We start from the raw sequence: 13,777 nt of genomic DNA, 5'->3' as shown, positions 1-13,777 counted from the left end.
ATTAGTTACTGGGTTTGTGGTGGTGAGTGATAGGAGGGTATTTTGCTTTGGTCAACACCCATCTCTAAGTATTACTTACATATGACATTGTTTATCCACATAAGCCTGGAAAGAGGTCATAAAATGGCGATGAATAAATCCCCTTTAACAGTTAAGATTCATATCTGTCATTAATGACCTCTCATGTCTCTTTGGGATGAATGGATGAGAGTGATTGAGAATCCCTTTGAGCTAGATTTGGACAGAATGGCTCCTTACTATTACTGAATGACAATTATAATGGTAAAGAGCATTTCTCTCACTGATGACTTCCACTTGATGAGATAAAGGTCATTACTTTCACTTATTAAGTCCTGCTTAGACATGAAAGTTTTATTTCTATCACTAATGAGCTTCATCTAGACAGGTGTGAGTACATGGAAGTCATTAACGAGGTAAATTTGGATTGTAGGATTCACTACTGTTATTAATGGTTTACATTTACACAGATATAGTTCAATTATGTCCATTAACTCTTTGCCCTCGAGGGAGGGGCTCATATCTGGCGAGTATGGGAGATCCTGAAGTATTGATACACTCCAACGCTATGGCTTAGATTGTGAAAATATGGTACCTTTTAGGAACATATCCAAGCATTTTGTGTATGCAATGGCACAACTTTTTATCTCTGATGGAAAGATAACTGATACAGTATAGTAAAGCAATAATCACACTTCTCAACTGGTACTTAATAACAATTCTATGTAAATAAACAATGTACACTGGATATACTGTACTGTACTCTGTAACACTGAATGTCATAATGTCATGATCACTGGGTCGGGTAAACACCCTTTGTGGCCTCTACTCTGTAATCCTTTTTGTACTAACACTCACAGGATGAGTATGCGGTGCACAATAAACTAGCTGTTGTCTCTGGCAAAATTCAATTCAATACAAATATTAAAATTATTGGCAGCGAACCAGGAGATAACTCTTGGGGTCAGTGTACCTCCATAAAGTAAATACAAGTTTGGTATATTTGTGGACTGAGGACATGTATCTGTTTTTGGAGCATGGGGTGAGCTCATCTGTTCTGAGCTCTGGTTATGGCTTACTTATATACTGTACTAAAATTATCTTGGAAGGGAAATCCCTTCATGTTAGGTAGCACTTCCCATGTTGTCCAGAAGACGACTGATGTTTGCTCAAGAAATTCTTTGCGGCTGCAGAGAAGATGTCAAACGGTAATTCTAGCCACACGGGAGTGAGCTATAACAGGTCTGATGTTCTGGGCCACACGCTCACTGCACTCATAGGATCATTGAGTTTCCTCTCTTGAGAGAAGCAGCTACCTCGTTCCAAGCCTTTCTTGATTGGGTTTGGGGATTGCAATTGTTTCCCATGAATAAGAAAGTCCCAGTGTGTAAGTTTAAGTCATCAGCTTACACTGGCAACATCTCTGCCGTTGTACACACCGGCCATAGCCACTATTGCTACAGTTATTTAGTGAGACCTTCCATCAGACTGGTGCTGTCAAACAAATAAGTGAATCTGTTGTAAAATTTCTCCACTAAAATTTAAACCTCATACAAGTTAACGAGAAGGTTCTCTCCAAGAACTTAATACAAACTTAATTTTGTAATTTACAGTTTTTGTAACTTCTGTAATGTGTGACTCACTGACTCATGACTGACAGATACAACTTATCTCTGACTCACTAATTCAAGCGGCTAACGAGCCGATCAGTGGTGAAGAGGATAAAAGTAAAAAAAAGTAAAAAAAAAAGTAAATTTATGGCTCAAGAACTCGTGATGCATGACTCACTTGTTTATAACTAACACAGGTACCGGGACATTCACATGAGCGTGACGGCGGACATCCTGCAACAGAGACAGCGAGGCTTCAAAGCTCTCCTCCGCTGGGATGATAACAGGTGGGTGTCTACTGGGATGATAACAGGTGGGTGACAACTAGGATGATAACAGGTGGGTGTCTACTGGGGTGATAACAGGTGGGTGTCTACTGGGGTGATAACAGGTGGGTGTCTACTGGGATGATAACAGGTGGGTGTCTACTGGGATGATAACAGGTGGGTGACTACTGGGATGATAACAGGTGGGTGACTACTGGGATGATAACAGGTGGGTGACTACTAGGAGGATAACAGGTGGGTGTCTACTGGGATGATAACAGGTGGGTGTCTACTGGGATGATAACAGGTGGGTGACTACTGGGATGATAACAGGTGGGTGACTACTAGGAGGATAACAGGTGGGTGTCTACTGGGATGATAACAGGTGGGTGTCTACTGGGATGATAACAGGTGGGTGACTACTGGGATGATAACAGGTGGGTGACTACTAGGATGATAACAGGTGGGTGTCTACTGGGATGATAACAGGTGGGTGTCTACTGGGATGATAACAGGTGGGTGACTACTAGGAGGATAACAGGTGGGTGACTACTGGGATGATACCTTCCAGGGATCCCAGTCAAAAGATGGACGTGAAAGTGATGTACCAGACGCCCAGCGAGAGGGAGACCTCCTTCACCATGGACGGATTCCTCTTCTTCCTTGGCCAGGAGTATCGTGCTAACTGGAAAACCCATAAACATTGTAAGTACCTGGGACACACACACACACACACACACACACACACATAGCTATTGGTAATAATCTTTGTACCATTTTTATTGTATTTCTTTGTTTATGTAATACACTACAGTACATCGGTTTAATTGTGTATTTTATTGTGTTTCATTTGTTTTCTTTTGTTTTTATTAATTTATTAGGTGTTTTTTTCTTATTGTATTTGTGTTGTATTTTTGTTATATTAATTTTATTGTTGATGCTTTTGTATAATTTAGTCAGAGTTGTAGTTCCATTGTTGAAATATATTACCTTGGTTGTGTGTGTTATAGTGCAGTACGTGGAGAGGGACATGGTATGGGAGCACAAGAATGAGGGCGCCATGAGCTGGACAGACACCAGTCAGGTCAAGCAAGGCATTACCTCCAACATGACCCTAATGCTGCGTAGGGGTGACACCGCTCAGCTCTACGGTCTCATTGATATCACTACTCCGTTCACACATTGGATGAAGAACCACCTGGAGGTGAAGTAAGTATTCATCTTTATCGTTTCTATACTTAACGATGGATGATGCTCCTTTTGCACCCTGCTATACTTACCAGGCCATAAGGTATGTATTAGATTAGGTAGTTTTGGTGTGGTGTTTAGTTCCTTTCTGTACTGGACTGGATGGAAGTGTATATATTCTTGGTTATAAGTAGGTTGTAATATCTGGGGGTATTTCTATGTTTGTGAGTACATTAGTTAGGGTAGGTTATGTGTGTGTGTGTGTGTGTGTGTGTGTGTGTGTGTGTGTGTGAGAGCGAAACATACTTATTTCTACAACATATTTGACATCACTTCAGTGCTCCCTTTACGCATTAAGAGAAAAGTTACTATAGGTAATTTAAGTTCTGCCTGTAAGTTAAACAAATTATATCAAGTATTTTTATGGCCATAGATGTATTCTGTATATCAATTATGTATTGGATATCAAATTTAGTGTTTATATATGCTGTTGATACATCATCATACACCTTCATTTAATATCTGGGCCTTATCAGTGAGTGGTGTTTAAAGAATTTAACCCAGTAGGAAGAACTACCATCCAGGGAAGTGCTTTGTGTTTGTGTGTAAGCTTGTTTAAAATACCCCTGCTTACCAATATTTTAAATCAAGTTACAGTTGTTGGTTTTATAAAATCTTTAAAAAAAATATGCATATGTAATAATGTTTTAACTAATATTACCTATGTTTTGTCTCATGTTAATGAATATTCCTCTTTATATAAATTTACCCAAAGTTACCGATGTTTTACGTCTACAGCGACATAATTATACGTTTGTCTGTCACAGATATTCACGAAACTCAGATCACATAGAGAGTACTCTAAAAGCTCGCTGGCACGACGGGGAGTTCGTCGACCTCCAGCTCTCGGCCCAGAAGCAGATCACAGACTCTCACTTTATGATAGAGAGCAAACTAGATGTGAGCTCATCCTTCGAGGGCCTTGTGAGCGCCAGTACGGGAGTCAAGCTGGAGAAGAAACCCAACATTATTGACACCAACTTCTATATACAGGTTAGGTGATGGGTGGTGGTGTTTGTGCAAAGACGTACTGTATATGTTTCCTGTCTTCCATATTTGGTCTTTGGTGTTTGTGCAGCAGTGGGAGTTAATGATATAAGAGGGCCATGTGTAGTGGATATTGATAGAGGGCCATGTGAAGTTGGTATTGATAGAAGGCCATGTGGAGTTGGTATTGATAAGAGGGCCATGTGAAGTTGGTATTGATAAGAGGGCCATGCGGAGTGGGTATTGATATAGGGCCATGTGAAGTGGTTATTGATAGAGGGCCATGTGGAGTGGTTATTGATAGAGGGCCATGTGGAGTAGGTATTGATAGAGGGCCACGAATAGTAGTAACTGGTAGAAGACCATGTGTAGTGGGAACTGATAGAAGGCCATGTTTATATTATTGATGATTTTTTACATGCAATATATCCCACATCATCATAGCCAAATAGCTAGTCGTCACAGCTAGGATTAACTAGGTACTCTACCTAGCTTTGTCTGACTACTAGCACTTGTAACAACTAACCTCGTTCATCTTACAGTGGGATACCGACCGCCTGGAGATAGCACTAGAAGGTAAAGACGATAGTTTCCACGATGAACTGAGGTACTCTGTCTTTGGTCAAATTCTCACCACCATCCAGGACTACCGTGAGATGTCTACTGCTGTTGACCTGATGTTGAGGTCAGCGGCCCTTGACCTGCAGGCCACCACCAAGTGGGAGGGACACAACTATAAACTACATTTTAATGGTAAGATGTTGTGTTGGTGTTACTAGCTGCAAGATTATGTAAATGACGATAATAATAATGATAATAATAAATGGTTATGGCCAAGGTAATATATTAGTAATACTAGGAATAAAAACAACTATAACAGCCAAAATGACTGTATTTCGAAGACTACTACTACTATTACTACTACTACTACTACTGCTACTACTACTACTACTACTTTTTTTTTTTTTTTTTTTAACGTGGCCTCCAGCCTCCCCCAATAGCCACACCTTCGCCACCATTTATTTACCTTAATATTAAATATCCTAATACATAAGAAGCTATCCTATCTGTGTTGAGTTAGTTGAGCCGCAGATCTATGCGGCATTCAGTGACTGTAGCCTCATAGTCAATATCTGCAGCTGTTGTCGGAGTAGGGGCAGAAGCTCTCGTTCCCCTAAGGCAGAGTTACTTTTGAAATTGTTAACTTGATAACCGAATTACAGTAGTTAGGAGAAAATTAAGGTTTGGTTCATTAGGTAGATAATTAAGGTATAATAGTTCCTCAGGTAGATAATTAAAGCTCCTCAGGTAGATTAAAGATCCTCAGGTAGGTAATTAAAGTTCCTCAGAAAGTTAAAGCTCCTTAGGTAGATAAATAAAGTTCCTCAGGCAGATAATTAAGGTTCTTCAAGTAGATAAAGCTCCTCGGGTAGATACAGTAATTAAAGTTCCTCGGGTAAGTAAAGTTCCTCAGGTAATTAAAGTTCCTCAGGTAAATAAAGTTCCTCAGGTAGGTCATTAAATACTTTGGTATCTCACAGGGGAAATGTACAGTGGGCAGGAGTACCTGAGGTCAGCCTTGGTGGTGACGTCACTACAGCAGGAGGACATCATAACGGCTAGCCTGCTCGTGTACCATGACCCCAAGGCACAGGAGGAGAAACTGTCTGTATGTTACCCCAGTCTATAACCAGTCCTGAGTGACTGGTTGAATTGACTGTTTGGTTGGTTGGTTGAATTGATTGTGTGAGTTTTATTGCCTCGTTCACTGACTGGTTGATTGACTAACTTGCTGACTGATTGCATAACTGACTGTATGGTTGAGTGAATGAACTGACTTAAAACTTCTTGACTAACAGTAATTTTGGGTTAATAATACAGAACTAATCAACTGGTGAAAGATACCTGTGTGATCCCCATTCCCCTCCGGATATGCACGTTGCTTGTGTTCATCCAATATACCATCATTTGTTAAAGATACTAAATCATCAATGAATTTACTTGTCATATTATTTTTCCTTCCAATTGAATATTGTTCTTTTGTCTTCTTCTCTAGCCATTTAAATTCATAACTGTATAAATATAAGTTAGTTATGTTGCAGGATCTGTCCCCATAGGAGTTTCTATACATTCTCTAAGAACCATGTTTCAACGTGTAAAATAACAATGCTCACTTTGATAATTTGTTGTTTTCACTATTTGATTTTCTGACAATGCAAAATTCTTTCTCAATCTCCGGTATCCTTCAGCACACACCACATTTATTATAGTACACAGTGAAATATATGTTTTCAGTGACACCATAATTGTATAAATGCACAGTACTGTATATGGTTAATGATATAGTATACACATATTTGTTTATATTCACAGATCATGGTACAGTGGCCAGAAGAGCAGGAGATACGGGTAGAAGGACAAGTGGCTACCTTGCCCCAACACTTCAAGGCAGGAATACAGATAGATTCCACTCTTGAAGAAATACGCCAAGCTGTTATTGTTCTGGGCCACTCCAAGGACACCGTCATCAAGGTGGGAATTAAGATCCTGTGTGTTAGGTAAAACTAATACTGTATTTTAAAGCTTTCTGGTATGACTAAAATGTTCAAGCTTCTTTACTCTTCCTTATAGCAACAAGAAATTATTTTAGCTTTTCTCTCAAGATAATAAATAAGACTGTTACTTTTTCTTCATAGTATATAACAATATATCCTCGCTATTTTGTGAAATTCCTGTTCCAGCAATATATCTTGGCATTTAAGTTAGGTTATTTGAACATTATTTTCATGAGAATACCAACATTTCCGTGGAGGCAAATTTGTGTTGTCTTTAGTTCATTTTGTGTTCTGTTGATAAGAGAATCATTCACTTATACTTTATTTCACCTTATTCCCGAAATTACATTAAATATAAAGAATCAAGTACAGGCAGCAATTTCAAAACGATAACAGCACATAAGACACAATTATGATCAGTACACATTAATTCTGGTCACATGAATATTAGTTATTCCAACTTATTTCATCAAATGATTAAACACCCTGACACTAACGTAACTGAACCCCCAGGTTGTAAAAGTGTGTTAATCATCAGGTGAAATAAGGTGGAGATAATTACTCATCATTTGATTTATTCTATCATATTTTTAGTATTCTTTTTCCCCTATGTAAATTTATTCTCATAATTATTAAAGAGAAGATTCTCAAAAGATTTTGTGTGTGTGTTTTGTTACAGACAGAAGCTAAGGTCCTGTGGAATGATAAAGTGGATGTGGGCTTTGTGTTGTTGGGACAAGTTACATCACTGACTGACTTCCTAGTGAGCTGCACCATCCTTACCCCCTTCCCGGGCTACAAGGTGAGGTCTGGTAGTAACTTGTAGCCCCTGGTGGTACTGTACCTTATAGTACATGATAGCCCCTGTTAGTTGTCTGTGCTAATCTTACCTACTTTGCTGATCTATTCGTGAGACTAAAACTTGGTTCACATCAGCCTGTTTTGACAGGTGTCTCTAACATACTGTCAACTCTGGTGAATTGGCTTATACGCAGTACATTAAGGTTATATTATAATGGCATTATAAATAATATTTTAATAGAACTGAGTCTGTCAGTGTCGAATATAAGCCTCTAAATTTGAATGAAAATATTTGTCATATATAACGTCAGAAGTTGGCGGGTTTTTCTGAGACTAGGAGACGGAGAGCTGTTTACTGCAGTTGATTGGCAGAACTAGATTGACTACCACCGGTCCGATAGAGTTACACCACTGTGAAGGACAGACCTATTCTGGAAAAGACAACACCTCAGTGCATTTTCACATACACTACTATTATCAACGTAGCTACTACACTACACTACACTGACAGCCTCAATATAATAAGATACTGTACTGTACATATTAAGGATTCATAACCTCTTCCTTTTAAGAATTTCAGCTAAATATCTGACAGTTACTGTTAGGATTAAGGTTGAGGTGGTGGTAAGCCTCCCTTATACTGAATTAAATTTCAGTCAGTGTCACAGAACTCGAGAATTATTTATTGCTTTTATCATCTTCGCCACTGATCGGCTCGCTAGCCGCCCGGGCGATCGGTCACGTCTCTGTCACGCACTGTTGGCAAATACTGGGCATGCACCGGCTCCTGAATGTACCTGAACCCGCTCCAGTGTTGGTCAAGTCTTGTCTTGAAAGAGCTCACACTCAGTGCCGTCACAACACTCTCTGGTAGATTGTTCCAAGAGTTCACAACTCTCACTCCGAAAAAGTTTGCCCTCACAGTTTTCTGGACTTGCGGCTTCTTCAATCTTGAGCTGTGACCCCTTGTGGGGCGAGCGTCCGCCAGCTCCAAGTAAGGACACTCGACTGAGTAGTGCCCCCTGAGATGCTTATACACCTCAACTAGGTCCCCCCTTGCCCGTCTGTAGTATAAGCTAGGCAAGTTCAGGCACTCCAATCTCTCAGGGTAGCTGAGGTGCCGAAGTGCAGGCACCAGTTTGGTGGCAATCCTTTGAACATTTTCAACCAACTGACAGTCCCTAGCATATTTCGGGGACCAGATGGGGTGACAGTACTCCAGATGGGGAAGCACTTCACTCCTGAAGATCGTTACGAGGGACGGACCGTCAAGATACCTGAACGACCTTCTTATAAGACCCAATAATTTATTTGCCTGGTTTACCTTTTTCTCGCAATGGCCCGAGAACTTCAGCTCATTGTCAACATACACACCTAGGTCCTTCTCACATTCAGTCTCAACTAGTGTAGTTTCTTCATCTCGTTGGGACATATGATACGCCTCCTTACCGTTGGTACGCCCCAGGTGCATCCTCTTACACTGCGTGACATTGAATCTCAGCAGCCATTTCTTCGACCATTCCTGGAGCCCACAGAGGTCCTTCTGCAGCTCTTCACAGACCGCTTGGTTCTTAATTTTCCGAAATAACTTGGCGTCATCGGCAAACATTTGTATGGAGGAGTGTACAACGTCATTTATGAAACAAACAAAAACAACAGCGGGCCCAATACACTGCCCTGTGGTACCCCACTTGTGACAGGTACGGACCTTTCTATCCATATGGTCCATTAAATTGAGGTATCACTGCATTTTGAATTTATTTTTATTATTTTTTCAGTATTATTACAGAGTTAAGTTTTCTTTTGTATTGCAGTCATTAAGTTTTGTATTCTCTTATATCCATTTTTCAGTCCATTATTTTTTCTAGTGTTTGGTCTTTAATTCTGGCAACACTGTACTTATATTTGTACAGATATATATACAGTAGTTAATTAAAGGTATAGTCTGGATAGTTGTGAGTTCCTGTGGTTGAGATATTTTGTGTTGTAACTAATTTATTTTAACCTTCCTCACTAAGCCTTCCTTATCTTCCTCACTTATACTTATCAATCTTTCTCACTCATGCTTCTCAATCTTCCTCACTAATCCTTCCTTATCATCCTCACTCATACTTCTCAATCTTCCTCGCTTATACGTCTCAATCTTCCTCACTAATCCTTCCTTGTCTTCCTCACCTTGCAGGTCATCACTGGAGAGTTAAGGAACCTCTTCCGTCTTGACCCTGAAGTACGAGTCCATTCCAGGATTTACGGTCAGCTGGGTGAGCGTAAGGTAAGTGTGTCACGTGTGGAGGGTGTTGGTTATGGAGGTGTCAGCTTACACCTTCTGTGGTCCAACTTCCTCAGTTACAGCTTTCATTGCTGATGCCATACACCGTATTCTCTGGTGTGGTCCAGATGATCGTAAATTGAAAATTAAGAGGATTATTCATATTACGAGTTTCACAGAAATATACTACATTAAGTACATGTATTGTAGTCTATCTCATAAACCCATTGAGACTCAGGCCAAAACTTAATATGTTTCTGGCTAATGTCAGATGATTTCATTCACTGAAGGTAAACCCCTGGGTCTTCATAGATTACATAAAAACATACCAGAATTGCTTAGTACTGTAACTGCTTTTAGGCTATTGCAGATCATAAGGGAAAGAGAAACTTAGAGACAAAAATAGAGGAAGCTAGAGCAAGTTGGGAAAGAGATCCTCCCTAAGACTGAGGAAGTAGCTGATAGAATAGAGGAAGTAGTTGAGAGGAGCTATCCTCAGTTTACAGCATGGTCGCAGAAGGTGACAGAGAGTAATGCAGGATCTGAACAAGTCTTTCAGCAGCTAGGGACTTTGCAGAAGTGTGTTGAAAAGATGACAACTAATAGACCTTCTCAGATGAGAGAGGAGAAAAAATGGGACTGATTCAAATGCAGGAACAATATAATAGTGTTTGGAGTCTCTGGGAGCCATTCAGAGGAAGCTGATAGTAGGAAAACACACGAAAAGATGAAGTTCCAGAATAATAGTGATGAGGCTCTGAACTTGTCAGCTCCACCTTATGAAGTGAGGAGGGTAGGACAAAGGCAGGAGAATAATCCCGGCCCCCTGAGGATCACAGTAGCGAATGAGGATAAGAAATGGGAAGTTATTCGGCAGGCAAAAACTTAAAGGGAGCGAAGCATTTTGGGGTAGATTCATAAACCCAAATCGCAGAGCAATGCAGAGGGAACAACACAAAACTCCTGAAGAGGGAGCGGGGACGGGCGTGGATGGTTTGTATACAAGGGAAAATTTGTGGAGTCAAATGCACCAGTACAGAACCAGAGGATAGCAGAACACCCTCCCCTCACCTGCTCCCATCCATGAGAAGGGGAGCACCATGTAAACAATGCCATCTCTTGCCACACACCACAAAATACAGTGAATTTAGTTAACAAGGCAGATGCTCAGAATGGAGGGAGGCTAGAATCACTACTAAGATCAGAGACTTTACTGAGTTAGTTAGATATTTAATGCTTTCCTATCTTTACTTCCTGGTTGTGGTCCCTGTTTAACATATACATTGTTGTGGGGTGTGTTTTATCTTCACCAATAGTCTAATGCCAGATTCTCCAGGACTTTATAGTACTCAAACATAACCTGATTAAGTCCTGCCTTCTCTCTCAACATTTTCATCTCCCTAAATTTGCCTTTTAATCTCTCTTCATATTCTGTAGTTGGCTTATTTGTTATCATTGTTGTGCTCTCAGAAACCTCAAGAAAGGAGGATGTGGTAGGTTAGTGTGGAACAAGTGTGAAAAGTAATGCGAAAGTGATGAAACAAAAATTGAAATATTCTACAGTACACACACACACATGATCTCAGGTCCTTAACTGATATGGCCATTGAAATACAGTAATAGGTTTTTGCATGCTGCTGAATGTTGTAATGTGCTGTAAAATACTGAAATATATGTTGTAATATATTGTTGTTTGTTACAGTATGGTCTTGGGGCACGGTACGAGCAGGGTCAGGTGCCCCGCCTAAGAATAGCACTTGAATTATACACACCTCTACCTGACCTGCACACCATCTTCCTTGATCTTTGTGACAACTCCACCCAGGTAGACGTCAAGTATGACCTCACCATGCAGTATGGCCCCACCAAGAATCTCAGACTCAATGTCGAGCTGCAGGTAAAATTTGTATTACTGTATATGCATGACAAGTGGTGCCCTGTTAAATGTTTGAGGTTAAGTAACACTTTATTGCTTTCTCTCACAGCTGAAGCAAAAACAGTGTGTGCATCTTGTGTCTTAATGGTTTTATTTGAGGGAGAAGTTGTAAGGGTAATTGGTGTACAATATACTCTGTACAGGACAGTATAATCAACATGGAGCAATAACCTGTGTTGACTTACATGTAGACCCGTCCTGGAGGTGCTGAGGGTCGAGCCATCGCTGTCCTGCCTCTCAACTCCCTGGATGAACACCTCAACAATGCTCACCTGGAGGCTTCAGGAAGCTATTTCTGGGACCCTGAAGTCAAATTGGACCTCACTTTATCCTCGAAATCTTCCATCCCTACCAAGGTACCAATATTTAACTAGTTTTTAGATGCATTGGCTTTCACATGTTGCCGAAGGCCTTACTACAAGTATTTATTGAGTAACTTTCAGTCACTTTGATAGTAACATCTTGTATGAGACACTACTGTTATTGTGGGTGTTTGACGAGGGTATCATTAGTAGCTTTTTGGGGAACAATTATTTCGTGTGACTCCTTACTGGAGACTAATTTCTGCTGTGTTTGGTCAGCCCAATGGACATCTTTTTCGAGTGTGCCTTAATACAGCTAAGGACTAAGTCTTGGTTATCTTGTTTTTTACAACATCTGTTTTAATCAGCCGATATTTGCAAACTCGTGATTTCACGCAGCTAATTTTTGCAAAACAATTAATGTTTCCATCAACTAACATTTCTGAAACTGCATCATGTAGGTAATTTTAAAAGATAATATTAACACATCAACACTTAAAGAAAAATTTATAATTTGCTGCAGTTAATCTTTTATTTTATTTATTTTTTGTACAGCTTGTGATAAAAGGAAATTTCCCAAGTGTGGAGGATGGAAAGTTGCAAGTGATGATCACGACACCTGTTGATGGTTATGAGACCTTAGACTTTATAGCAGAGTACCAGGTACCCAAGGATGAGAAGGCTGGGCAACTCCACGGCCAGCTGACCACCACGTCGGGCAAGGTCTTCCAGCTGACTGTTACAGGAACCACCAAGCATCTCCAGGGTTCATTCTCCTCACCATTTGAACCATTTAGGTACACCAGGGTTCATTCTCCTCACCATTTGAACCATTTAGGTACACCAGGGTTCATTCTCCTCACCATTTGAACCATTTAGGTACACCTGGGTTCATTCTTCACACCATTTGAACCATTTAGGTACACCACGGTTCATTCTCCTCACCATTTGAACCATTTAGGTACACCTGGGTTCATTCTCCTCACCATTTGAACCATTTAGATACACCAGGGTTCATTCTCCTCACCATTTGAACCATTTAGGTACACCTGGGTTCATTCTCCTCACCATTTGAACCATTTAGGTACACCTGGGTTCATTCTTCACACCATTTGAACCATTTAGGTACACCACGGTTCATTCTCCTCACCATTTGAACCATTTAGGTACACCTGGGTTCATTCTCCTCACCATTTGAACCATTTAGATACACCAGGGTTCATTCTCCTCACCATTTGAACCATTTAGGTACACCTGGGTTCATTCTCCTCACCATTTGAACCATTTAGGTACACACTATGTTATATTTGTGTGTGTGGGTGTATGGGGTTGTGTGGGGGTGTGTGGGTATATGGGTGGGTGTGTGTGTGTGTAAATCTTGCATAGTATATTTTGCAATGCACTTCTAGGAACAGGTCTTTGAAAGGTGCACTAAGAGTTTGTAATTTTACGAGTTATTTTCTTGACTTATTTTCAGAGACGGGACTTTCATGTGGAGTATGACGGCTGTGGACGTGCTCAAGTCTCACCTGGAGGGCAAGCTGGGGTGGGAAGGCGGGGACATCATTCTGGATGCTACTGTTAAGTCCCACCAAAATTTCATTCGTGAAGTAAGTGTTTTTTTAATTTTTTTTATACAGTTGTAAATGTTGTGGGGAAATTATTTCAATACTCTGATGTGACAGAAATAATGGAAATGTAATATAAAACTTTTAAAAAGAAAATGAAGAGCAGGCATGAACATTGTTTTGTGTAGGAGGTGAACATATGTATGGATGCGTCACG

General features: G+C 40.3%; 1 protein-coding gene across 1 annotated transcript in view; it reads left to right on the top strand.

Annotated features, from left to right (window-relative positions):
• LOC121854469 overlaps window positions 1–13,777 on the top strand; it is an 88,779-nt gene that overhangs the window by 31,315 nt on the left and 43,687 nt on the right. The window contains exons 32-44 of the mRNA XM_042349145.1: window positions 1,826–1,915; window positions 2,466–2,599; window positions 2,905–3,103; window positions 3,910–4,135; window positions 4,672–4,882; window positions 5,671–5,798; window positions 6,503–6,661; window positions 7,364–7,486; window positions 9,668–9,757; window positions 11,457–11,651; window positions 11,882–12,046; window positions 12,548–12,789; window positions 13,470–13,602. Of these exons, the coding sequence (XP_042205079.1) occupies window positions 1,826–1,915; window positions 2,466–2,599; window positions 2,905–3,103; window positions 3,910–4,135; window positions 4,672–4,882; window positions 5,671–5,798; window positions 6,503–6,661; window positions 7,364–7,486; window positions 9,668–9,757; window positions 11,457–11,651; window positions 11,882–12,046; window positions 12,548–12,789; window positions 13,470–13,602 (2,095 nt within the window). The remainder of the gene's footprint in view (window positions 1–1,825; window positions 1,916–2,465; window positions 2,600–2,904; window positions 3,104–3,909; window positions 4,136–4,671; window positions 4,883–5,670; window positions 5,799–6,502; window positions 6,662–7,363; window positions 7,487–9,667; window positions 9,758–11,456; window positions 11,652–11,881; window positions 12,047–12,547; window positions 12,790–13,469; window positions 13,603–13,777) is intronic.

Source organism: Homarus americanus, unplaced genomic scaffold, assembly GCF_018991925.1.
Source record: "Homarus americanus isolate GMGI-L3 unplaced genomic scaffold, GMGI_Hamer_2.0 scaffold53225, whole genome shotgun sequence".
NCBI classification, from domain to species: domain Eukaryota; kingdom Metazoa; phylum Arthropoda; class Malacostraca; order Decapoda; family Nephropidae; genus Homarus; species Homarus americanus.
Note: the sequence above shows the minus strand (reverse complement) of the source record. Positions and strands in the feature narration are given on the sequence as shown.